Genomic DNA, 26,657 nt, shown 5'->3' on the forward strand with positions numbered 1-26,657 from the left:
GGAGAGAGGGAGGGAGAGAGAAGGGAGGGAGGGAGGGGGAGAGGGAGGGATGGAGAGGGGGAGAGGGAAAGGGAGAGGGAGAGGAAGAGGGAGAGGGGGAGGGAGAGAGAGTGTTCCAGGACAGCGAAGGCTATGCACAGAGAAACCCCGTTTCAGAAGCGTGGAGACTAACTTCTTGAGCATTGTCCCTTGTGCATGGTTCTACCCTGCCTTCTAGGCTTTTAGTTAGAATCATTGATAGAGGGTTTTACTCTGGTTCAAAGTTATTAGCTCATTGACTTTCACAACAACCCATGAGCTGGTTCTGAGAGCTCCCCAGTTTATTGCTGAAGAAACTGGCTTATCAAGTGCTTGGTTCAAGTTAGCATGAGGGCCAAGCCTGTGATTCAGGTTTTCTGTCCTCCTCCTCTCATCTTTTATGCCACAAAAGAGATTTCAAAGATCATCTGTTCACCCCATCCTGTGACTATTACTGGGGCTTCTGCAGAGCATTACCAGCAAACGGGGTTTGTCCTTTCCCCCCTGGGGTCTTATTCTTACACCTTAGATCTCTGCTTCTGACTTAGTCAAGGGACCTTGGGCCAACTCATTGTTTACCTACTAGCAGGTGTTTTCTGAACGTGACATTCTTGTATGGCCCAGGTTCCCTAAGCGTGGAAGAAGCATGTTAAAAATGAAGCTATTCCTGGAGGCCTATCGGGCAGCTCTGGAGCCTGAAAGTGGCCAAAGTGTGCTGGAGGAATTGGTGGGGAAACGTCAGGCCATGACATGTCTCAAGGTTAGCCCTAAGCTTTTCAGAGTACTGATAGTGTTGCAAAGAGATGAAGAGGAGTGAACTGCAGGGTAGGAGGTTAGTAGGCATATGGGCAAGCCAGACCAGGCTAGAACTAGGTGGTTGACAACATGGAGAAGCAGCATTTCCACTGTCAGAGAAGTAGAAGAACACTATGCAGAAGAAAGAGACCCTGGGTTTGCCAGTCTCTCCCTTGCACTCTGCTGTAGGGAAGTCAATCAAACCCATGCACTTCCAGCTTCTACCACAGCCTGTCAATGTGAAGGTGCTTGGGGTGCTGAGTGTGTGCGTTTAACTAGCAGGGATCTCTGATGTTGATTGTGGGCCATATTTTCCTCAAGAAAAATAAATTTAAGACAGAACAAATGTAATAATAGAGGCTCAGTAGATGTTTTGTTTTGTTTTGTTTTTCAAGACAGGGTTTCTCTGTATAGCCCTGGCTGTCCTGGAACTCACTCTGTAGACCAGGCTGGCCTCAAACTCAGAAATCCATCTGCCTCTGCCTCCCAAGTGCTGGGATTAAAGACGTGCACCACCACCGCCTAACTCGGTAGATCCTCTTAACTATTGCAGTAATAATCCTGTTTCACGTTTGCAAGGGCATAGCTCAGTTCAAAATAGAATCTTCACAAGAATCAGAACATTTGCCTAGCATCTAAGCAGGGTTCATGGATGTCAGACATGAGTTTAGCACCAGGGAAGTGAATATTGATTTGATAACCCCGTTTGATCTTTGACAACCCCATGGGCTATGTCATTAAAGACTGGACACAAAGAAAAAGTGGCACACTGTCTGACCCAGGTCATGCTGACAACCAGTTCCTGACTATGCCTAGAAGCTTTTGAGAGTCTCCCCAGAGCAGCCTGAAGCTGATCCCTGCATGATCTAGTAACTCATCCCTACAACTTGGCCCCTATACAAGGAACTCATTTTTTTTTTCAAGACAGGGTTTTTCTGTGTATCCCTGGCTGTCCTGGAACTCACTCTGTAGACCAGGCTGGCCTCGAACTCAGAAATCCACCTGCCTCTGCCTCCCAAGTGCTAGGATTAAAGGCATGCGCCACCACTTACAAGGAACTCATTGATGGAAGTTGCCAGTAGTAACTGCTGAATATTTGAGAGAGACATGCTTCAAAAAGCTGTGAAACAATGAAAAGCTCTTAACAGTTGATTTAAAATCAATATGATGAGAGACAGAAGCACTCAGAATAGAAATATCCCCAAGAGACTGAGGGACATGGCTACTTCCTCATTGCCATTTCCATCAGCATGCTCGCTCTTCATCCTGACCATGTGCACACATTTAAATCTTCCATACAGACTCAGCATCAACCCAGGCTGCTGGAGTTTATCAATAACAGCAACAGCAGTAATAACCTTGTTTAGAGGTTGCTTATCTCTGTCAAATACTTTAAATGTTTTTATTTTGTCCTGCCATCAGCCCACATGTTGACACAATTATTCCCATTCTACAGATGAGGAGGCTGAGGAATCCTAGGTTCACTCAGCCCAAATTTCAAAGCCAAGACTGGATGGAGAGTTGAAGATGACTGGGGCTGGGGGTGTTGATATACTGTGGGAGCTGAGACATTAAATCAGAGAAAGGAAGAGAGGTGTGGGCAGGACAGAATGGAGAAGGAGGGCTTAGAAAGTGGGGGCGGGTATAAAGTGGGTTCATTTGAGGATCCCTGTTTTCCCCAGGCTCCACACCCAAAAAATACAATGGAAAGACAAGGCTTTCAAGGAGGGAACTCAAGGCCCCAGAGGGAATCACTTCCAGTCCCTCTGCCAGGTTCCGAGTTTCCCATGTGCTGGTGTCCACCTCCCCACATGCCATTTCCTTGTTTGCTTTGGTGCATCTGAGCAGCCTGTGTCTCATCCTAAGAGCAAGAAAATAAACATCACTGTGGAGACAAACTCACTTGACTCCACTTATAGCAGCTAACGGCCCAAGATTTTCCAGCTTGAAGGCCCTTTTGCTTCTTTGAGCATTCATTGCCCAGGAAGATTTGGCCATGGGAAAAAAAAAAAAGCACTAGGAGGCAGCAGGCAATAAACTGTGTGTGATCGGAAAGACTTGGACGAGTGCTTGATGGGTCTGTCAGAGGCAACTTCCAGTATAACAGCAGCATTGTGGGCCGCTTGAAGTAGCCACTGGCACTCTAGTTTGCGGATTTGATACATTTCCCTCTCCTGTCCCCGCAGCTCTGCAGGGAGCAGGTGCAATGGCTAGAGTCTGGCTAGCTAGCTCCAGAGACGACTTGTTGCTTGGACTTTCAAAGGGGAGCGGGGATTAACCTTTTGTCCCCAGATGGGTCTGAGTCTGAGCTTTAAAGGTCAGGAGGTAAACAGCAAACGAAGTCATAGAGAGCAAAGGGCTTTCCAGGAAGTCAGGTTGGGAAATGACATCTAACCCCTGCTTTTTGGTGCCTGATTATGGAGGAAAGAGAGCGAGCTTGATTGTTTTTACAAAAGGAGGTCTCCCTGTTATAGCAGTTTCTACCTGTGCCTGGATCTGGACTGGGTCACAGCTGGTCTCTGGCCTGGAGACAGATCTGGACACAGATAACCAGGACACATCAGTGTGTCCAGAGCCTAGAAAAGGTTATGACCTATCAGTTTCTAGAGTCTGAGAACAACTACAGTAACATCAAAAAGTCCCAGCAGAGGGCAGGGGTTTCCTGTAGCTTAGTGGTAGAGTACTGATCCAGCATGATCAAGACCCTGGGTTCAATCTTTACTATTGGGAAAAAAAAAAATCTGAGTGGACAGTGTTAACTATGGTCAAAGCTGGCAAGGCTGGCTATGATAGGAGGAGTCTCAGTGACATAATTAAATTATCATGGGATAACAGCTCTTATGGTTATGCTCTGTCTATAAAAGGCAGGGTATACTTGCTCCAGGTCTAAATAACTGCCGGGTAATGGATCTAAAGTTGGCCCTGGCCCACCAGTTATACAGAAGTGGAAGTAGAAACCCTGGAGCTTGACTGTTGGTGACTGGGCTCCAGGGTATGAAAGCCACAGGCCTGTCGGCTTTCTTGCTGGGCTCAGTGGGATCCACTCCCATCATGCCTCTGGTTAGATACTATATGATCAGTTCTTCCAGACAAGGAACTAGCCAGGGCTTCAGGAGGCTGCTTACTGTTCTTTCCTTTAGCAACGTGGCTCTGAAAATTTCAATAAGCCCCCATCATGACCTAGAAACCTCAGTGCTGGGCTGCATTTCCAGAGAAGGATCTGGGGAGACTCAAGAGCACTAGGCCTCCAAGACTGCTGCACTGGTCCAGGAACACAGCCGTTTCTGTTCTTACTAAGAGCTTGGGTACAAGTATGAGCCTGGGGGAGTAGCACCATCAGGTGTAGCCCAGCTAGGAAGAAATGGGGCAGTGTGATCCAGGACTGATGCTGGCCTGTCTTAGTCATCCCCGCTAACAGTGAGTGTCTATGAGACCTCTGCTCTTTTTTTCTCTTCTGGGACCAAGTGGGTTTTGCCTTAGGAGAGAGAAGTAAATTTAGATCTCTAGTGGGGAAAAGGATTTTTTTTTTTATTATATGTTAAGTACACTGTAGCTGTCTTCAGACGCACCAGAAGAGGGCATCAGATCTCAGTACGGGTGGTTGTGAGCCACCATGTAGTTGCTGGGATTTGAACTCATGAGCCACCATGTGGTTGCTGGGATTTGAACTCATGACCTTCCAAAGAGCAGTCGGTGCTCTTCCCCACTGAGCCATCTCACCAGCCCAGGGGAAAAGGATTTAAAGTGGAGCTGGACATCTAGCGACGAGTGTAGAGGAGGCAGCATACCCCAGCTTAGCTTTGATCTGACAACTGCAGAAGCTGCCCCCCTCTCCCTACTCTCTGCTGTGGTTTGAACACCTTCACCCACACTGTGAAATGTAACCCACAGTGTGAAGGGGTTGATCTAAAGGAGATAAACCTTTTGGGAGGCAATTAAGATTAAATGAGGCGGCTGGGCGGTGGTGGCGCACACCTTTAATTCCCAGCACTTGGGAGGCAGAGGCAGGCAGATTTCTGAGTTCAAGGCCAGCCTGGTCTACAGAGTGAGTTCCAGGACAGCCAGAACTACACAGAGAAACCCTGTTTTGAAAAAACCAAAAAAAACAAAAAAACAAAAAAAGATTAAATGAGGCCATAAGGGTGGGGTCCTAATCCAACAGACTGTGGCTTCATAAGAAGAGAAACAGCCTAAACTAGAATTGTCTGTCTGCCCTGCCATATGATAGCTTCTGCTGCAGAAAGTGCCTCCAAGCAAGGACGTCACCAGATGTGGTGAGCTGATCTTGAATGTCACTGTCTTCAGAAAGAACCAGAAGCCAATTATTTATTTTTTTAAAGATTTATTTATTTATTTTATGTGTGTGAGTACACACTGAAGCTGTACAGATAGTTGTGAACCTTCATCTGGTTGTTGGGAATTGACTTTTAGGACCTCTGCTCACTCCAGTTGGCCCCTGCTCGCTCCAGCACAAAGATTTTTTTTTTATTATTATTATAAATAAGTACACTGTAGTTGTCTTCAGACACACAGAAGAGGGCATCAGATCTCATTACAGGGGGTTGTGAGCCACCATGTGGTTGCTGGGATTTGAACTCATGACCTTCAGAAGGACAGTGCTCTTACCTGCTGAGCCATCTCACCAGTCCCCCAAATAACCCTTTATCTTTCATAAATTACTTGTTCTCTGGCATTCAGTACCAGAGAACTCTGGTATATAGTACCAGTGAAAGCACTAAGACTCCCCCCCCCCACACACACCTCTTATTCCTCCCTGCCATGCTAATCATAATTTCATCTAGTAATCCATAGAAACATTGTTAGAGGTAACACATAAACTTCTGTAAACGCTACTGTGGTTCCTCTCCGTGGACATTCGGTTCAGATGCTTTTCTCTGCTTCCTACTCATGCTTTTTATTGATGGCCATGCTGGGGCTACGGGTTGTGACTCTGTGGTGAGAATCAATTTCATAGGTGTCAAGAAATTAAGAGGAGGATTAATTCAGACACCAAAACTGAGCATGGCAGTTATTTTGGGTCAAGTTCATATTTTATTCCTGAATGGACGTTCCCCATCTGGCTCCTCAGCCTTCATTCTGGTAACTTTGAATTTGGGCATGCGCCTATGAGGAAGCCTTAAGCTTTGTTCCCCCAGCTCATTCTTATATTACAATACAGAAGAGAATTTGGAAAGATGTCCTATAGAACCTACATCCTTCTCATAGTGCATATTGTTTGGCCTTCCCCTTCAGTTTGGGTCCATGTGTGTAATGGCTACACCAGGACACTCTTTATGGTCTATTTACTCAATTAATGTTAGATGTGTCTCCATTTGGCCTTTGAGTCTTCGAGAGCATCATTTCTAGTGGCTGCAGAATGTCGTGTCGAGTGGATAGACATGCATTATTTAATCATTTGTCTTCTGTGCACATTACTGCTGGAAGCCAGGTCATCTGAACCGATTTTGGCTCATAATGCACATTTGCCAGTCCCAGTCCAGGGAGGGAGCATTTATTCATAAGACATTTACCAACTGTCAGCCAAAAGCAAAGCACTGTACCAGTGAGAAGATGGCTTTGAAGGAGTACGTAAGAAATGTGGTCTGTAGTACTCCGTTCCTTGAATGGCTGCCTGCGGCAAGGAGGCAGGCCCCAAGTTTCACCTAAGGGGGGACTGCCAGGGCTGCTGATTTCCAGGGAAGTTATTTCAGACCTGTTTTGTTTTTGTTTTTTTAAATGAAAATAGGCTCTTGGGTAATTGGGACTTGTCTTTTAGACATGAGACATTTATTTGTTTCTGATGATAAAGCAATAAAGTTTGGAAGTAATTTAATTAAAATTAATAAGCAGATTCTTGGGATTTTTCCTAGAGTTACATTGGTTATAATCAAAATCAGTGCCTTTTGGATGCTTCCTGAGAGGGGAAGGGACTTGGAGCTGTCCTGATGGGACTTTGTACAAAACCCGGGCCTTCCTCCATACTGATTCTCAATCATCACATACAGAGAGAGGCTAGGGTGGAGAGACAAGAAACTACTGTTTGATGTAAGAATAATACCCACTGTTTACTGCACTCCGGCAGCAAGACAGTCACTGTAGCAGGCACTTTACTGAGAAATATGACTTTTGTGTTGAGTCTTTTATGGTAGGTACTATTTTCTCCATGTTTAAGGAGGAGGCTGTGAATTAGAAAAGTCAAGCTACTTGCTAGAGGTTTCTTAGCAACATCTCTTCCCTGAAATCAGATAGCTGTATAGGATTTCATGAAGCCATTTTCCCATAAAGTGGTCTCATGAACATTTTGCCTTTCAAAATAAAATGCTTAACTGGATAACAATCCAGATCTAGGAAAGAGAAATTATATATGACAATTTTAGAAAGCTCTCAAAGTAATTTGCATTCCAATGAGAGTGTGTACTTTGAGCTGAAATTCATAAGAATATATGTTTAGCATTAGTAAAGTTTATTTTTGCGCTTTCAAGAGAGACTGTACCTTGCAGTTATAAAAGCCTTTGAGTTAACATGGTGCATCCGTTGGACTAAATCTTCACTCATTTTACTGGTAGGTGAAAAAAACCTTAGAGTATTTACAGACTTAGTGTTCTGCCCTGAAAAGTCCGGAGGCCAGACCAGAAACCACTGACCATGGAATCTCAGCAGTGAGGCAGAGTTTCTCTCTTTTGAACTGTCAGCTGGATGAGTATGGCCGGCAGAGTTTCTCCCAGGACTGGGGCAGCATTTAAAAATTCAGCTCTGCTGCTTTTCTTGATTACTTCAATAACCTTGTTCATATAATCATGCAAGTTAGAGAGAGCCATAGGTTTCATTTTTGGATGGCACAGAGTGGGCGGTGATTTATTCTGATTCATTCGTGGGAACTTTCTTTTCCATCTGACTGGGAATGCCTAAATGTTCTCATCACCACCCACGGGGGCATCCCTGTCTCACACGCAGTCCTTCCCCTTTCCTCACCATCAGGTTCTCAAGGAGACCTGTCTGCAGGCATGTCCAACCCTGACCATCTGCCAGTATTGTTCAATCTGCAGGCTGATGTGTAATACACCTGTGAGGTTCTATAATGAGTTTGGGGCTGTAATGAAATCAGGATTTCTTAGCATTCAGAGGGGAGCTACATCCCTGTACAGGTATAGCTGAGGTTATCTGGAGCATAGGCATGTCTTACATTAGAGAAATGGTATTTGAGCTGCGAGTGTGCAGGGTGCAGGGTGGAGAAGGTGTGCTGGGAGGCACGGGAACGAAGTTGGGGGAAGGAAGCATTCAGGGCAAAGAAAACAGCATTCCAAACAGAGAGTGGCCCCAGAAGGCCTGGTCCTGCCTAGACTGTTAGGAATATTAGCTGCCCAGACTTCTATCTGATACTCAGTTTGTTACATCTTACCAAATCTTCCATGAATATATTCCCTCTAATATTGAAAATTATAACCTTATGCTATGAGAGTAAGTCTTCTTCCATTTTTGTATTTTTTTTTAGTTAATTTTTAAAGTCATAGAATATTGTATGATCATTGAGGAACATTGGAAAAAACTGTGGGAAGATATAAATATCTCAATTCTAATCTTCCAAACACACCAGATGTTAATTTTGGTATATTTTCTTTCAGGGGCTCTTTAGTGGTTTAGGATTTTTAAATGCAGTTATAATTATACTGCATGTAAAAATGCGCATTAAATTTAACCTTCAGATTACAAGTATCAATCTCTTGAAACATGGCAAACATCATTCTTACCACATCAAACTCTATACCACTTTTTAATTGACTCTTAATCATACCACTGCTTTCTATTTTCATGTCTGTTTTGGCTACTTGATGTCAGACTCTCAGAGTAGTATGTAAATTTATACCCACAACTGTCTGTTGGCCAGCTTCTTGCATTCCTTGTGACAGATTTTTGCCTCACATATTTTGATGTTAAGGTACTGAGTGTACAAATGTTCAGAACAGCTATGCCTTCACAGTTGCTTCTATGAATATGAAATTACCCTTTTATCCTGCTTGACGTTGCTTATTGCCTTAAATTGTGCTTTGTCTGATCCAGCCACTCACGCTTTTCTTTTGTTTGCATTTACTTGCTATAGCTCTGCCTACCCCGCAGCCGTTTTATTTCAGGTAAGTCTCTTGTATTAATTTAATATAGGGACCTTTGTCTTCCACCAGGGGAGTGTTAAATGCTTACACTGATTGTTGGAACCACTCCGCGTGGCTCCCTGCCAGCGTGTTTTGTGTTTCCTGCATTTCCTTTCTTTTGTGACTTTTGAGCCATAGCTGGTGATTTCTTCTTTTCTTTTCTGCAGTGATGTGGAAGGGAGACATCTTGTTTCTCACTCCACTGATCTGCCTTCTGTTGCTTCCAATGAGTGTTTTAATTTGTCTCTGTTCGGTTTCTAAGCAGCTCGACTTATTTCAGCCTGCCCTTCTCACTGGGACAGAAAGGTTCTAAAGGCTTGATGCTGAGTTTTGTTTACCGACTCCAGGAAGGAGTTGTGTTTCTGGAGTGGGAGATAGAGCAGGCCACTTCAGTGCCCTCATTGCTTCTGGAGAGATGAGGGGCACCAACCCCTCTCCAGAGGGTGTATGCATCTGACAACAGTGGGCACTGGCAAGGCAGAAAGTGTTCTTTAGCACCTTGTGTGTGGGAGCCCTTCCTGCAGGCTCTTATGGCCCTCGAGTGGAAAAAGTAGCCTGAGTAGTTCTGATCTCTGCTGGCAGAGATGAGCTCTGTCAGGAAGAGGGTCCCAGGCCAGAGGAACAGTGGGAGGTTATGTAGGGGACCTATGGCTTTTGCCTAGATAGGCAGTGCAGTGTCAGGTATGACATTTCCTGGGCACACAAATTATTTTAAAAAGTCCTCTTAATGGTTTGTAAATGGAATTTCAGTGAGAGATTTTCTGGTATTTCCGTTTGTCTTTGCAAGGTAGTACTCTGATGTACTCTGTACAGTACATTTGCCAGCCTTAGATGGTTTGTTTAAATTTCAACACTGGCGCTGTTTAATTTATTCAGATGGTTGCTCTTCTATACCCCCTATCACAGTGTTGATTGTGGGGAGGTTACTGCCACACCCACAGGCAAGGAGGCCTGAGGTCTACAAAAAGCAGGCAGGCTAGCTGAGTTGGAACAACCTGCTTCGTGCCCTAGAAGGTCTTTAGAGGAAATACAAATGAGGCAGCTCTGACTCCTAGGGACCCTGAGCAACAGGGCTTGGGACTGACCTGCCATTACTGATTCTGTTTGACTGGGCCCAGGTTTCCCCAAGAATGTTCTGAGAGACAGGCAATATGCCAGAGATCTGCTGGTGAGAAGAGAGAAGATAGCCCACGGATGGTTAGTACTGTAGTAGGTCAGTGTGCCTTTCTGATAGGGATGGTGAAGGCAAGTAGCACCCCAGGAGAGTGGATGCACTTCCACTGGATGCCACAGGCCAATTCTCATAATACAGAGCTTCTCTGGAACCAGAATCTTGGCTAGGATCCACTGGAACATTTTAGCCAGAATTAAGAGGTAATATCACCAGGGTCTAGACAAGCAGGAGTCAAGGAAGTTTGGAGGCTGGGACAAAGCCAGGCTTCATGATGCTCTAGCCTAGACGGGCAGGATGACTATTGCCAAGCCCTCAGAATACCAGATTAGGAGACTGAGGTCTAAAGATGTAGGTGATATCTCCAAAGTCACTCAATAAATCCACCCAAATGTCTTACCCTATCTCAAAGTATTTCAATGTGCTGGTGTGAACACTCTAACTCAGGCTTTAATACCTAGACCCAACCCATGAGTATGTGTGTATGTGTTCCCCACAATAGAATTAGCCACTTCTCTATGCTTTCTGCTTGTCTCTTGCCTTGCTACAGTGTAATTGTCTCTGTCTGTCCCTGCAGGACTGAGTACCTAAGAGCAGGATGTTTGGGCTGCGCTCTATACACCATCAGCACACAGTGGATTTTGCTCTTAAAAAGTTGGTGAATAGCCAGGCGGTGGTGGCACACGCCTTTAATCCCAGCACTTGGGAGTCAGAGGCAGGAGGATTTCTAAATTCGAGGCCAGCCTGGTATACAAAGTGAGTTCTAGGACAGCCAGGGCTACACAGAGAAACCCTGTCTCGAAAAAAAAAAAAAAAGGTTGGCGAATTAAGCCGGGAGGAGGTGGCGCACATCTTTAATCCTAGCACTCAGGAGTCAGAGGCAGGCGGATCTCTGTAAGATCTCAGCCTAGTCTACAGAGTGAGTTTTAGGACATTCAGGGTTAAACAGAGAAACTGTCTTAAAAAAAAAATGCACTCATGGCTTGGTCCTATTAAATATGTAGTCTCCTTACAATGGAAATGCTAATTGCCTTGATTTGATTATTATAAATTATAAGCATGTATCAAATTATCCTACTGTACCTCATAAATATGTATAATGTGTCAATTAAAATAATACTTTAAAAAATCAATTATTTTGAAATTATATTCTTTTTTAAAAAAATTATTTATGTGTATGTATATAGATGTTTTGCCTGTGTTTGTGCATGCCTGGTGTCCATAGAGGCCAGAAAATGACATCAGATTCCCTGGAACTAGAGCTATGGATGGCTTTGAGTCACTGGGAATTGAATCTGGGTTCCCTAGAAGAGCAGCCAGAACTCTTAACTGTTGAATCATCTCTCCAGCCACTAAAATTATGTCTTTTGTAGGCTTCCAAACTATGAAACCATGGTCGCTCAGAGTCCTTTGCTATGTGCTGCCCCTCGCAGCAAATGCTTTAATTGTAGGGCAAAGAGTCTTCAGGGCATACGTGTTTCTCCCAGAACTTGGGATTCAGAGGCAGGTAGAGATCTTTGAGTTCCGTGCTAGCTGGTTCTATATAACAAGTTCCAGCCAGGACTATCCAGTGAGGCATATGTCTCAAAAAATCAAAAAGAATTGACTAACTCACGTAAGCCAGAGACTGTCTCATTTATTTCTATTTCTTCTGTGTCTGGCATTAGAATAGGAACACAATAGGAACCAAGTATGCGAGTAAACTGTGAACACTTGCTGAGAGCATCTACTGTGTGCCTGTCTGTATGCTTGAGGCTGATCATAGGAACCTCTCAGACTTGGTATATCGAGCCTTGGTTTCAGAAGAAAGAAGTAAAAAGCTGCTGCTGTTGCAGCCATGAAGTCACTATAAACTCAACCTTCCAATGCTCAGCCATTGCAAATGCCCATGCCTTTGTTATTCAGATGATTTCTCAGTCTGGTTTTCTACATCAGAAGTTGTCATTCAACCTTGTGTGGTCAGCATATTTTGGTAGACATCGTTGCTGGAGTCAATGCCCTAACAAGCCCATAACATTCTATCATTCAGTGTTCCTCATTTCTCATGAGTGAAACATTTGTAAATGCTAGTAGTCCTGTCAATGGACAACTTGGCAAAATCTTTGTGGCCTTGCCCATCCTGTATTTAGCATTTTAATACTGTAGAGGGTGTCTGGAAGCCTAGCATGACTTATCAAAGAAGATAGAGTGAGACTCCATGATCTCTTTCAGTGTCTATCATCTTGTACATCAAACGCCTCTTTGACTCAGGGATTCTCTCATAGCTGCAGAAGCTGCTCCCCCACTCCACTTCTTATATCCTCCACAGAGCTTCAGGTGCCTCTTGGAAGAAATGTCACGTTCCTACCCCTTTCCTTTCCTTCCCATAGCTTCCCTTCCCTTCCCTTCCCTTCCCTTTTCCTTTTCCTTTTCCTTTTCTTTTCCTCTCCTCTCCTCTCCTCTCCTCTCCTCCTCTCCTGCCTTTGTTTTTCACTGTCATTAGAAGCACAGCCAGGGAGAGAAATCTGGTGCAACGTGACTGCAACCATTTCTGATTTTTCTTCTAACCAGCCAAAAGACGATAAGATTTGGTTTCCAACCTGCTGCCTATAGAAAAATAAGCAGAATAAATTTAAGATGGCAAGTCCTGAAAAATCTCCTTTTGTGAAATAAGCTCTCTGCACAGGAGGGGTTTCTGATGATGGGCACTCACTCAGAAAGGACTCTGGAATTTGCAGTGACCTTGCCTTAGGTCCTCACAGCAACCACTCTGGGAGGCAACCATTTGGAGATGTCACCCAGGAATCATGAAGCAAATGACAAAACTGCCTGTCTTCTTGAACGGAAGCAAAGGCCTCAGCCCAGGACACAGACCTTCTGCCTTCTGCCTCACAGAGAAGGCCTCTCCTAAGCTTTATGTTTGCGATTGGGTACCACAGCTGTTCAAGGCATCTGTGCTTTTTGGCAGTCTCTGCTGCCTGCCACATGACATAGCCAGTAGCCCTTGCGGCAGACCACCTATTTTACCTGGAGCTTTTGTGAAGACCAAATGAGGGAGCATAAGCTGGATGTCGTAGCATATGCCTGGAATCCTAGCATTTGGGAAGTGGGATGAAGAGTTCAAAGACAGTTGTGGCTATGTAACAAGTCAGCTGACACTACCTGAGACCCTATCTTAAAAGAAGAAAAAAGGGAGGAAAAAAAAAGGAAAGAAAGAAACTGTGTGAATTCTTTGGCAGCTGAAGAGTGCTAGTAGGAATGTTAGATGTATCTGCTTATACCTTCCACAAGTTCTGGCCTTGGATTCATGCACTCAATACTGACACAGAATGAGTACATCCAGTGGGATGCTCCAAGCTAGTGGTTTTGTGTCTTATGTTCCTTTGCCGCGGCATATGTTTGGTTCTTCAGTAGCTACTTTTCCTGTTGCTTTGACAAAGTACCCACCAAGAAACAACTTAAGGAAAGAAAGGAGTCTGCAAGATGGTCTACTGGGTAAAGACTCCTGACAAAGTAATGGTAGTCTCCAGTCACTACAAAGTGGAGGAAGATCAACTCTCAAAATTTCCATTTGCCAGGTAGAGCATGGACACACACACACACACACACACACACACACACACCCCACATTTAAAAATGTACTTAAAAGTATATTTTTATATATTAAAAACAAATAGGAGCCAGGACTACACAGAGAAACCCTGTCTCGAAAACACCAAAAAAAAAAAAAAAAAAAACCAAATAGGAAAGGGTTTATTTTGGCTCACAGTTGAAAGTATGGTCTACCATGTATGAAGCCATAGCAGCAGGAGCTTATGGTAGTTGGTCACACGTATCTATCAGGAGTTAAGAAGCAGAGAGAAAGAAATGTAGTGTTCAGCTCGTTTTTCCTTTCTATTCAGTTCAGGACCCTGGCCCATGGACAGTGTTTGCTGTAGTTAAGAGGTTAGTTCCCCTTCTTCTAAACTAATCTAGTTAATCAGTCCCTCACAGGTATGCCCAAAGGCTTGTTTCCTAAGAATTTCTAGTTTCTGTCATGTTCACAATACTCATCTACAGATGTTCTCTAAAACTTGTCATACAGATGTTCCAAGTTTCTCAACATTTATTTCCTATAGAAACTCCTCTCCAGTGACCCCGGAGCCCATGGTTGGCATTCTTATTATTGTCTATTTGATCACAGCTTTTCTACCCCCACCCTAGCCTTTCCTATTGCACTAACCCATGATGACCAAACAAAAGACCTCTCTACAAACAATCCACAAAGAATTTCTCCCTCCTTCAAACAGTTTTTGGTTCCTCTGAACATTGAACTAGAGAGGCCATGTTCACTGGTTAAGAGCAGGTTCTGTAGTGTGATGGTCTGGGTGGGGTCCTGGTTATGCCTCTTACTGAATGCAAGAGCTTCGCAAGTTACTTAAAAATCCCTGAACATTGCTTTCCTCAGCTTAAAATATAGAGATAATGGCTGTTTTGCACACAATACCTGAACCACTGTAAGCCTTGGTAAAGCATTTTTTTTTTTTTTGTATGTTGCCATAATTGCCATGGCAGCACAGGGAAACTTTTATTGTACTAGATGAGAAAAATGAGGCAGAAAGGTTAAAACTCAGGTTGGGGTGAAAAACTCAGTTGGTAAAGTGCTTGCCTTGCAAGCCTGGGGCCTGAGTTACGTCTCCTTGGACCCAGATTTTAAAAGGTGGGTATGGATCTCTAGGACTCAGTGGCTACGCAGTCTAGCCTACTAGGCAAGTACCAGGCCAATGAGAGAAGCTATGTCAAAACCCAAGATGGACAGCATCTGAGAAAAAGTAGCTAAGGTTGTCCTTTGACCTCTGCACACATGTACGTACACACACATACACACACACAGTTAAAACACATTTGTGCATTTGCATGAGGTCACATATTTGGTGATGAAAATTAGATTTAAGATGAAATCTGTAATAGAATCCACATCTTTCTCACTGCTATAGCCAACCTGAATTAATGTAGCCTTGTGGTTATTTCAGTTTTTGTTCCTTGGTCTACTTTGTATGTGGGCCCTTCTCCTTCCCATTCAGAAAACATGCCTTTTTGGCATGTCCCCTAAATGTTAGCATCAAAATCACTTGGTCTCTGTAGGTTAGGCACCTTCCAACAGAACCACAGAAGATCTTGTTCCCAGATTCTTCTACCTGAAGCAATCAATCACATGTTAACCTATGAAATCTGACATCCACATACTTTCTGTGAGAGCAGTCTGAAGAGTAGCTCTATAGTCCAACGTTCTCTAATTACATAATTTTCACATATATTCATTCCTTTCCTTTCCCTTCCCTAACACACCCCTGTGTCTGTCTGTCTGTCTGTCTGTCTTTTTCTCTCTTTCTCTTTCTTTCTTTCTTTCCTCATCTCCCTCCCTCCATTCATCCCTCTCTCTCTTTGTTTTTATTTGCTTCTTTCTTTTTTAAAGCTTTTATTTATTATTATATGTAAGTATATGTAAGTAGCTGTCTTCAGACACACCAGAAGAAGGAGTCAGATCTCTTTATGGATGGTTGTGAGCCACCATGTGGTTGCTGGGATTTGGACTCAGGACCTTCAGAAGAGCAGTCAGTGCTCTTAACTGCTGAGCCATCTCTCCAGCCCTGTTTCTTTCTTTCTGTTTTTTTTTTTTTCTTTTTAGATAGTTTCACACGGTAGCTTACTGTAGATGTAGCACTGTAGATGAACTCATCTTCATGTACCAAGTTCTGTGTTTACAGGTGTGGGCCACCACATCAGGATCACTTGTTATTTATTTGATACAGGTGACTTTTCAGAAGACAAAATGGTCAAAGGCAGTAACAAGTAGTGAATGGAGATATATTTTGCTCCAGGGCGAAAGGATCTATGTCTGGAGCTCTGGAATCAAGTTTTTTCCCTCCCTACTGCTTCTCCCTTTTTTAAAAAGCAAAACCATGGTGAACGTGCCAGAATTTCAAGATAAATGTAATGGAGAACAATGCCTGTTTGCCACCTGCCTCAACATCCCAGAGAAAAACCTCACTGGACAAAAGAATATAAAATTGGTTAGTGTGTGTTCAAAGATACCAAGACCCTATGTTTTGGCACACTTTATCTGGTGAGCCTGTGCTTCTCTCAGGTCCCTCATAGACTAAAGATGAGGAAGAAAGCAGCGCAGTTGTTGAAAAGGCTCTGGAAATTTCTGAATAGAAGCCTCTCTACTAAGAACAAAGAGTTTGCCATTAAGAACAACAGAAATCCCACTCAGTAATAGCTACCACTGTGGACAGCCTTCCGTGCACCTGGGTTTTCATTTGTATTGTCTAATTTTCTCCTCAGCACAACTTCCAAGAGAGCTACAAATATCTCCATTTTACAGAAGAGGAATCAAGATTCTTGCCAAGGCCAAGAGCAAGGCAGAACAGCCTTGATCTTGGGTGTATTTGATTCCTGTCTGGGAATTTCCCCCCAGAGCACAAAGCTTGTATTCCCCTGAGGAACCCTAGAGACCAGGAGAGCAGTGTCATCTGGTACAGGCATCCTAATCATCCTCTTCCTCAACTCATTGACAAAGTCAAGATGCGTACATAATGTGGTTAGCTAATCTGTTTATTTACCATGTACTTATGTAAATGGTTTGAAAATTTTCCTCAACATCATCAGCCACCAGAAAACAGGGGCCAAATCTCAGCAACTCATGAGTTATGCTTGCAAATGTTTTCAATCTTGTTCTAATGACCAATAAATCTTTGTTTGATCTATCTGAAAAAATCTCCTGCTTGCTTTTCTCCTGTTGTTCCTGGTTTTTAATATTCTATATGTCTCCATTATCAATAACAGTTAATATTTAGTTAATGTTAACTGTAGACCAGAACCCTCATTTTATAAATGAGAATACAGAAGTTTAAGGACACATAGCCTAAATGATAGTCAGGATTCAAACTCAGCTCAATTGGTTATAGAAATTACTTTGCTAAATATCCATTTATAGGGAAAATTTCCCTCCCATAATTAGTAGAGCACTAATCCAGTACAAATATAACACAGCAATGGATGTAAATATTACATAATTATATTCACATGTACACATACAAATATATAGTTATAAATTTTCAGTGCTGAGCACTGAACCCAGACTGAACTATATATCAACACTCAAATATATAGTTATAACTTAAAAAATTTAGGAGGCGGGGCTGGAGAGATGGCTCAGATGTTGAGAGCACTGACTGCTCTTCCAGAGGTCCTAAGTTCAATTCCCAGCAACCACATGGTGGCTCACAACCATCTGTAATAGGATCTGATGCCCTCTTCTGGTGTGTCTGAAGACAGCTACAGTGTACTCATATAAATAAAAATAAATAAATCTTTAAAAAAAAAAAAGAAATAAATTTAGGAGGCTGGAGAGATGGCTCAGAGGTTTAGAGCACTGACTGCTTTTCTTGAGGTCCTGAGTTCAATTCTCAGCAACCACATAGTGGCTCACAACTATCTGTAGTGGGATCCAATGTTCTATTCTGGTGTGTCTGAAGACAGCTACAGTGTACTCATATACAAAAAATAAAATTTAGATTTTACTTTTAGTTTATATGTATAAATGTTTTGCCTGCATGCATGTATGGTTGGGTCCACTGAAACTGGGTAACAGGTGGTCATGAACCATCATGTGGGTGCTGGGTGCTGGGTGCTGGGAATCAAACCTGAGCCCTCTGCAAGAGCAACAAGTGCTTTTTTTTTTTTTAGTTTTTCGAGACTGGGTTTCTCTGAGTAGCTCTGGCTGTCCTGGGCTGGCCTCGAACTCAGAAATTCGCCTGCCTCCACCTCCCGAGTGCTGGGATTAAAGGCGTGCGCCACGCTCTTAATTGTTGAGCTATCTCTTCTAAAAGTTGCATTTGAAGAAGCAAAAAGAAATCAAGTAGAATTAATTTTTATAGTATCTTTTATTCAATTCAATATATAAAAATATCAAAATATTTCAACCTGGTCACAACCCGTTCAATAGCCAGCCAATGGTTACTATTGAGTGACACAGATAAATGCAGACTTTCTATTTTTCTCTTTTTTTTTTTCCTGTTTCAACTTTAAAGTTGGGTTTTCCTTTAGAATTGGGTCAAATAAGGCTATGCTGATGGAAATATGCCCTTTGAATAATTTGATGAACAGAACAGTAGTTTTAAGACCATGGAAAGAATATTCATTAGGTGTCAGGAAACGTGTGCTTTAAGACCCATCAGAGAGTCCTTCAAAGTCCTTTAGCTTCTGTCTTCATGATAAAGCAACAGGATAGTTTATGATACTTAAACTTACTTCCTATCTTTACAAAGTCCTGCTTATAACAACACTCTTTTGAGGAGTTCAGCATCTGCATCCACTCAGTATTTCTTTATGCCTGGATTTGTGCCGAGTTGGGGGTCAGCTTCCATGAGCCCAGATATATATACTTAGTACATTGCAGGCAGGGAAATATTCATAGAGTGGCTATATACCTAGTCTGCCTTTGAGGGAGCTTTGGATTATTACCAGAATAATTATAATAGTCTTAGGAATTAATATTTGTTTCCTTTTTATGTTGAATAAAAATCTTCATAGTATATGCTTTCTAGAAGATATGCCTGGGATTTAAAACTATATCCTGATCCTGTTAGCAAAGAGGGTAGTGCTCAGCCCTAGGCATGGCTGCCCAGAGACCTCCACAAATGGCTTCTTATTACATGCTGTTCTGATGCTGGGGAGAGCTAAGACTCTAAATAAGAAAACAATCAAATCTGTCTGTGATCCTGTGAATCAGAGCAGACCCAGATGGGAAGCCAACTCTGTGGCCTTCAAATGCCCTGAGGAACCACATTTCATGTCAGAGCTCTGTAAAGCCCCAGCATGTAGCGAAAAGGAATCACTTAGAAGTGGGAAGGAGACCTAGCTTGATGAAAAGCATTTTATTAAGAGAATGCGCCTGCTATTTCTGAGTGATATGCAATTCAAAGCCTAGGGAGAAGAGAAAAGACAAGTCTATTCCTTTTTACCTACTTTAAACATCTAATGCTACAGCTAGCAAGTGGAGAGTTCCTGGGCACAAGGCCCTATGTCTGTAGAAAGATGGGGGCAGTTGAAATTGCCACTCTAAGAAAACCAGAGCATGTGGCAGTAAGTTCCCCATTCCAAGCTGCCCGTTTCCAGGAGTCTTGTAGCCACATAGGAAAGCAGAACATTAGCTGTGATGGTGTAAGAACAGGGACATAGTGTTTCCCCAAGACTGGCTGAGCGAGGTCCACAACAGTGAGAAGTCTTATGTAGGTGTTAAGAACTTTGATGTGAAAATCCGAGAATGGGAATAGATGAAAGGAGTCTCCTAACAATATCCCTCAGCTCCGAATGCACTTGGTGTTAAAAAACAAAACAAAACAAAACAAAACAAAAAAAAAACCCAGCAAATATGCTCTTTTTCCCTTCTTCCTTTCAAAAAAAAAAAAAATCCACTTTATTGCTAACCAGACTTAAATTCCTGTGAAAATCTGTTTTCCATTCTAGACAGAAAACCTTGCATTCTTACACTGTCTTCTTTGGTAACCAGGTTCAAGCAACAAACCTTACTAGAATAAGACAAAGAATGGCCATATACTTGATGAACTTGAAAGCACTCTGTGGCTTGTTTTGAATGCTAGTTCATCCCTAACTTCATTCCTCTAAATTTAGAGATATCTTTACATAGGGCAGTCTAATACTTCAATTTTTGCTTCTGCAGTAGGAAAAAGGATAGAATGGGAGTTTAATAGAACCGATGGAACTTAAACTCTGCCCCTTCTGTGTGACCTCAGGTAAGCCCCTTTAAAGCTTTGTTCATCTTGAAAGTGGGAATAACACCAGCACCTACCTCATAGTACTGTCAGGATTAAATGCACTCTTGCATGCAAACAGCCTGATTTAGAAAATTTATTATTAGCTTGTAACTCTTTAAATAGGGACTGCTGATGGGCTTATTCAAAACGAAGCAGCGAAACTTCTGTTTTCTCTCATTCTCTTCTGTGATCAACATTAGGGAAATCCTCTGAGATGCTGGGCCCTCTGCTCCATTCTTACTCTTTGCTGCTGGCAGGCAGAGGCCTGTATTCCAGAACCTTGGATAGATCCAAGCCTTCCCTGCTTGGCCAGTCTGATACTTAGGAGATGCTAGTTGGAGAAGGAGCTACCCCAACGTGGCAAGAGTTTTTTCAGAAAGGCTGTGTTAAAGCAGAGATGCTCCTAACACAAATGCTACCACGTGCATGCACAGTGACACTGCCATTCATGCTCAGCCCTTCAACATGGCCTGCCCGCCCTCCTGCATATTTTTAAGGAGTCTCTTCTCATAACTCTACCTATAAGATTTTCAAATTTAGAGTCCTTTACTTCTTTCCTTTGAGCTTCGAGAATTTTCTTGAACCCTCAAAGAACAAAGCACCATCCATATCTTCCTGTTATCTGCAGATATTTAATTTCTTGTTCAGGGTATTCTTGGTTTTGTTTTGTTTTGTTTTGTTTTGTTTTGTTTTGTGTGTGTGTGTGTGTGTGTGTGTGTGTGTGTGTAGCTCTGGCTGGAAGTCACTCTGGCACTCACTCTGTAGGCCAAGCTGGCCTCAAAAAAACAAAAACAAAAACAAAAACAAAAAACAAGCAAACATACAAAAAACCAGAGATCTACCTGCCTCTTCTTCCTAGCTACTGGAATTAAAGGCATGGACTACCATTGCCCAGCTGGATTAAACATTCTTGATTAACCTCAAGTAAAAACAATAATGCATGAGCATGAGGAAATGTTTTACAAGACAAAGGTTCAGGTATGAATTAGAAGAAACATAAAATCACGTTATTGCCTTGGGTGATGCTAAACACTCTTCTCTGACAGGGATAATCAGGTGGTTCAATTTATGAGGTGATTTAGCTTTTCACTCGCCAATGCAGAACATAACACACTATATGCAGTCACCTTCTGAACAGGCGAGGAAGAAATTAAGTCCTATTTTTACTTTATGATACTGAGTCACATAGTTCGATGCAAATCACATGGATGCCAAAGTAAGAACAATGCCAGGTATTTAAATACCTCCTTTCCTCCGAGCAGCTCTAACAATTTTGTGACAGTGTGAAATCCTTTCAGAGTGACTCCAGAAGAGACACATGTCTCCAGGTGGGCACTTAGGACTGAGCGCGTCTCATCCATCTCCCCAACTCCAATCCTTAGGAAGAGCCGGTGCTCAGGGACCTTCTGTCTTTAGTAACTCCAGATGCCTGAGGTTTCTATAGAGGCCACAATGTCAGGGAGGAAAATAAGGCTTGGTTTTGAAAAATGTTACTGACTGCTTTAATAACAAGGAAGAGAAAGAAGTAAAAAGTGGAATATGAGAGGAAGGGAAGGGTGAAGAAAGGTAAGGGAGAGAGCCCAGAAAGGTGACGGAACTTCCCTGAACTTGATCATTGTTTTCTACGCATTGTCCTAATAAATGGCTCTGATGTCCTTTTTCAACTGTAGGCTTCAGACCCACTTTTCCACGTGGCCGAAGACAGCGGCAGTTTTACTTCTTTATGTGGTTTGAAAGAACCATAGACAAGAGCGGCATCTTGCAAAAGGGAGGTGCCTCCGTGGGAAAGTACTTACTTAGGCATCCAGGACCTGTTTTCCATCCCCAACTCTATGAGACAAGCAACCAAACACAAAACAAGGACATGTACTCCAAAGGTAGACAGGAAATTAGCTTCAACAGAAAGGAGTGTGGTTTAGCAATGTCCACACCACCTCTCTTCACTACACTACAGGGGAGTAGTGGTTGTTAAATGGTGCTTTGGCTTGACTTCCTTCCAGCAGAGGTCACTGTGGATGCTGGCAGTGGACACTTAAGGGAAAAAGGACCAGGTAGGTTGGCTGACTGATATTTCCACTGCCTGATTCTTTCACAGTCCATAATCTATCCCCTTAATTTATGTGAAGGAGATTATCTTGAAGCTACCTGAAAAACTTTGGCATAAAAGTGATGGTGGTGAAACTTGGGTCAGTTGCTGGGACTGATAAGGCTGAGAGGGCTGCGTTCATCTTCTAGGAATATCAAGACAGAGTCTCATATAGTTCAGGTTGACCTCTAACTCGTGGCAATTCTACTGCCTCAGCCTTTTAAGTGCTGGGATTACAGACATGTGGCCACCATGCCTGGCTTGTACCTGGTGTTTCTGAGTCTCCATTTGTGACTGATTACTCCTAATAGCCCTATAGCTCTACCAGTTCTACTGGTATAGCCCTTCCAGCATTTTATTTTATTTTTTAATTATTTGTTTATTTATTTATTTGGTTTTTCGAGACAGGGTTTCTTGTGGAACTCACTCTGTAGACCAGGCTGGCCTCAAACTCAGAAATCCACCTGCCTCTGACTCCCAAGTGCTGGGATTAAAGGTGTGTGCCACCACTGCCCAGTTCTTCCAGCCTCTATTAACAGGCCTCCCAAGTGTTACTTGGCAGCCAGTGGTTGTGATAAGGTAGATTTTGGTCATTAGGACAGCTCCCTACAGCATGATAAGGTGCTCCAGGGAATGAGGGCTGGTGAAGATGTCAGGGTCAGAGCTGGGTGCCCAAAGTGCTGAACAGGGTACCACATTCTTGTGAAGTTTCACTGACTGGAATATAGCCAGTCCTTCAGGTTAGACCCGAGGCAGTGTAAAGCTGCCTTCATCCTGAAAGCACCCATTTGGACCTTAGATCAGCAACTGTGACTTGAGAGTTAAAAGGGTAACTGTCTTGCTACCTTCTACATCCAAGCTTAGTTCCTCTTCCTCCTCCTCCTTTCACCCCTCCCCCAGCCATATGCATAGGCTCACCACAGCAAGGCACACGCATGAATACTGGAACATGGACAGACACATTCATCCAGTCACATTTTTCACTCATGCTCTGACCCACACCATTATCAATAAAATCACATCTAGCCACAAATTTGTCCTAATATAACTGATAGGGTATAACGTCGAGTGGGTTAAGTCAGCATGCCTCTTCAGATCCTAACTGCAAGGTAGAGTCCAGGGGGTCATCCCTGTCCTCGTGGTCACAAGTCCTGTCTCTAGTAACCATCGATTACATCGCATTCTTGGGGCAGGACTAGCAGTGGGTTGGAGGGTGGGGACAGAGAAGAGTGTATGGCACAGGACCCAGCACAGCACAACCACCTCCTCCCTCGGGATTTTCCATCCCGGCTCGCGCGGGCCCGCGAGGAGCGAGCGCGCTTTGTCTCTCTCTCTCCTCTCCTCTCCTAGCACGTTTCCGTGGAAGCTACCCGTGCCGCGCCCGAAGCCCCCCTTTCTCAGCCGCGCCCCTCGCGCAGTCCAGCCCTGCACGCCTGCCAGTGCCACGACCGCCGCTTTGTCCTCCCGTGGATGCTTGGGCAGAGCGCGAAAGCCGGGCACCTGAGAGCAGCCGCTGCAAGCCGGGTACCAGATCCTGGCGTCCAGATCAGGAGCGCGCTCGGCATGCAGCGGAGCATCCCTTCAGGATCCGCGAACGCGGAGGACGTCGCCTGGAGCTGCGGGTTGCCGGAGAGGGAGACCACTGGGTCCTTTCCCTTAGGTGCCCATCTAGACTCTTACTTAGCCGCGGTGCTGGAGCTCTAATTCCCGGGGTGTGGCGGGGCAAGAGAGATGATCTCCACTCTATACTGCCTGGGACCTGGATCTAGGTGGAGAGGGCCTGGGAAATGAGACCCAGGTAGGGAGGGGTATCTCAGACTCTCACTTCTACCCACCTCCCACACCCAGGCTATTCAGACCTTAGGTGCGGCTCCATCACAGAAGACCCGAGCATCCATCAGTGCTTGGAGCAGGGTGGGGAGGAGTCCTCCAGCCCCTCACTTTCTCCATTCCTCAAAAACAAATATCCCACAAAGAACCCAACTGGTGAGCAAGTGGTAAGGGGAGAGCCCAGGTTCACCTGTTTCCTAGGATGCAAAGGAGGGCAAAGGGAAGGGTCTCCCTAACAACTCGAAACCTAGGAGAGTCTAAGAGGAGGGGAGGCGTCTCATCAATCACATCCCAATCCCTGTTTGCAACCTCGAGCCGCTGGGGTGTTGTAAGGAAGGGTCCCTCTGTCTCCAAACCTGTCATCCCAAAACAGTCCCTCCATCCTCAACAACCCAAGCAGCCTCGACTTTAGGCGCAGGAAAGGGGAGACTCCAAGCCTTTTTCATGCTCTCCTAGGATAGACCGGAGAGGGTCTTCCAGCCCTTCGTCCCTTACACTCAAGAAGCTCTTTCACCATACAACAAAACCCAGCTGAGGTTGCTCCGACCTTAGGCACTGGGCCACGAAGAGGCCCGCAGTCAGTCCTCAAGCTCCACGGACAGATGGTGATAAGTGCGGCGAGGACACGTCCCATCAACTCCCCAGGCCCCCCTCTCCTCAATAAAACAAAAGCAAGTCCTATAGCACTCACCTCAGGTGGCGCACAGGAGGGCGCTCGGCGCGGGGCAGCGCACGCGGCGCCTCCCAGCTCCTTGCGACCGGGGCTTCCCAGAGGCAGCAGCTCTCGCGTCGGCGATGGTTGCAGCGGTCGCCGTTCTGGCATCCGGAGCCTCCCTCGGACTCAGCACCTGGAGCGGCGAACAGCTCCGCGCCTCATTCCGCTGACCCCGCCTCCCTCGAGCTGCTCTAGCCAATGGAAACGCAGGATCCGCCCAGGAGGTTGCCCATTGGGAGGTCCCGGTCCCTCCGTTGGGACCTCGTCCCCAGAGGCCGCCCGAGTGTTTGCTCTGCCTGCTGGAACATGTAGTCTCTTAGGGATGTGGTGGAGTGGGCTCGTGCCGCGGGCTGGTAAGCAAATGGACTACATTTCCCAGAGTGCATTGAGGAGCCCTAGGCGCGGAGGAGGGTGGGAGGACTGTTTCCATAGCAAACTCGGGCCCCTGGGGAATGGGGGGGGGATGGGGAAGTGGGGCAGGCCCTGGGACCCTTGCAAGATCACACGTGATCTATGGTCAGCGTCTTGGAAGACGGATTCGGTTATCTTTCTCTCTCTGTTTCTACTTGCGGACCCTGGGCCTCAGTTTCCCTCTCTAGGAAGAAAGGTAACGAGACGGCCTCGCTGTAACACTCAGTGGAGCCAATCGAGAGCGAGCCGCTTTGGTTCTTGCCCACTAGAGATAAAGAAGGATACAGGAGGAGACCTTCACTTCTCAATCTGAACTTTTATTTTTTTGCCTTAATCCTGACAGTGAAGGTTTTTACTTTTGGCCACATTCCTTGCGCCACTTAGGGCCTTTCCTTCTTGTCCCCACATTCTTGCAATCTCTCCTTCAGTACTTTCTGGTAGAGTGAGCTGCTTCTGCTTAAAACACTTCTTTCGCAGGCTTCCTCGGGCCTCTGGGATCAAATCCACTTTTCACAGCAAAGCTGGAAAGTCCCCTGAGAATTGGACTCCACTCTCTTTTGCATCGTTCTGAACTTTGGAAACCGGCGAGCCTTGAGTACCGATTTTCTCTCTTCCTCTGATCCCCTCCATCTTTCCTTCCTCCAACTCCTCAACATCCTTAAAGCTCCAGTTTAAATGTTGCCTTGATGTGTGACGACTTCCTTGACGTTCTGCCGAGTGTTGCACATCTCTTTCTGTGTTTGTCAGCCTCTACTTCCCCTATTTTATTTGCATGTTTACACACCCATCTTCCTCATGAAACTGTAAACTCATAAAGCAGAGGCAAGTCCTGTATTATTCATATTTACAGTTCCGTGTCTACAACATCTGACATACAGGAGGCACTCAACAAATGCTGAAATTTACCTATAGATATTTCTTGAAAATGAACAGCAGTTTGTCTGATTTCAGCATACGCCTTCAAAATCTTTGTTTTCTAAGGTGTTTCCCACTCCTAGGAATGTTCACAAGAAGGATGCTACTGGTTGAAAAAAAAGTTTAAATGCCATTCGTACTTTTAGGATTGGTTGGGATTTTGCCTGAATGTCCTCAGGGTCTTTCTACTCCTATCGTTCTAGAGAAATAGATTTGTGCCTGCTATTCCTGTCAATTCCCCCACTAAATGTCATCAGTCCTTCATGTTCCTCTATTTTAGCTGTTGGCCCTTGCTTTCTATGTCTAAATGCCTACCTCCTACTCCCTTTCTGGGAAGATCTTCTCTCACCTGTCAGTCATGAAATAGATGCTGGCTGTCCCTTAAACCCTCTGCTCAGCATCATAGGACTCCACAGTGATTTCCTGCCTTGCTAGGTAGCATTTTTTCCTCCTGAATCCCCAGGAAAGATTCTGATACTGATTAGATGCCTCATTAATTCCATCCATATTTTGTTTGTCATCGTCCTAGAAGTTTAGGGTGTATGAAAACAAAACCATTCTGGAAAGAATGTCTTAATATGCATAGTTAATTCACACTGGGAAAGGAAGTAACTGGAAAAACTACTACTATTCTGAACAGAGTCTGAAAGAAAGGAAGCCTGCTATCTCTGTACAGAACAAAGGCTAGGCCAGGCGGTGGGGGCACACACCTTTAATCCCAGCACTTGGGAGGCAGAAGCAGGCGGATTTCTGAGTTCAAGGCCAGCCT

The 26,657-nt window shown here is 44.4% G+C and overlaps 2 protein-coding genes across 11 annotated transcripts in view; one reads left to right on the forward strand and one right to left on the reverse strand.

The window, feature by feature from the left end:
* The window catches only part of Smpd3 (sphingomyelin phosphodiesterase 3), an 87,537-nt gene extending 62,652 nt beyond the window's left edge, over positions 1 to 24,885 (reverse strand). Inside the window, exon 1 of the mRNA XM_031341287.1 lies at positions 24,539 to 24,885. The gene's annotated coding sequence lies outside the window, so the exon portion shown is untranslated. The remainder of the gene's footprint in view (positions 1 to 24,538) is intronic.
* LOC116070098 overlaps positions 1 to 26,657 on the forward strand; it is a 95,878-nt gene that overhangs the window by 33,741 nt on the left and 35,480 nt on the right. For 3 of the 10 annotated variants that reach the window (XR_004110275.1, XR_004110277.1, XR_004110276.1), the window contains 5 exons: positions 8,912 to 8,942; positions 19,838 to 19,910; positions 23,368 to 23,677; positions 23,866 to 24,003; positions 24,304 to 24,533. Coding sequence is in view for 3 of the 10 variants with exons in the window: in XM_031341294.1 (XP_031197154.1) it covers positions 19,874 to 19,910; positions 21,602 to 21,808; positions 21,935 to 21,982; positions 23,368 to 23,677; positions 24,304 to 24,382 (681 nt within the window). In the remaining 7 variants the exon portion in view is untranslated. Of the gene's footprint in view, positions 1 to 8,911; positions 8,943 to 16,437; positions 16,870 to 19,837; positions 19,911 to 21,601; positions 21,809 to 21,934; positions 21,983 to 23,367; positions 23,678 to 23,865; positions 24,004 to 24,303; positions 24,916 to 26,657 lie in introns of those variants that run through there. The other 7 variants (XR_004110273.1, XR_004110274.1, XM_031341294.1 and 4 more) reach the window with 7 other exon arrangements.

The sequence above is a fragment of the Mastomys coucha genome, unplaced genomic scaffold, assembly GCF_008632895.1.
Source record: "Mastomys coucha isolate ucsf_1 unplaced genomic scaffold, UCSF_Mcou_1 pScaffold22, whole genome shotgun sequence".
Lineage (NCBI taxonomy): Eukaryota > Metazoa > Chordata > Mammalia > Rodentia > Muridae > Mastomys > Mastomys coucha.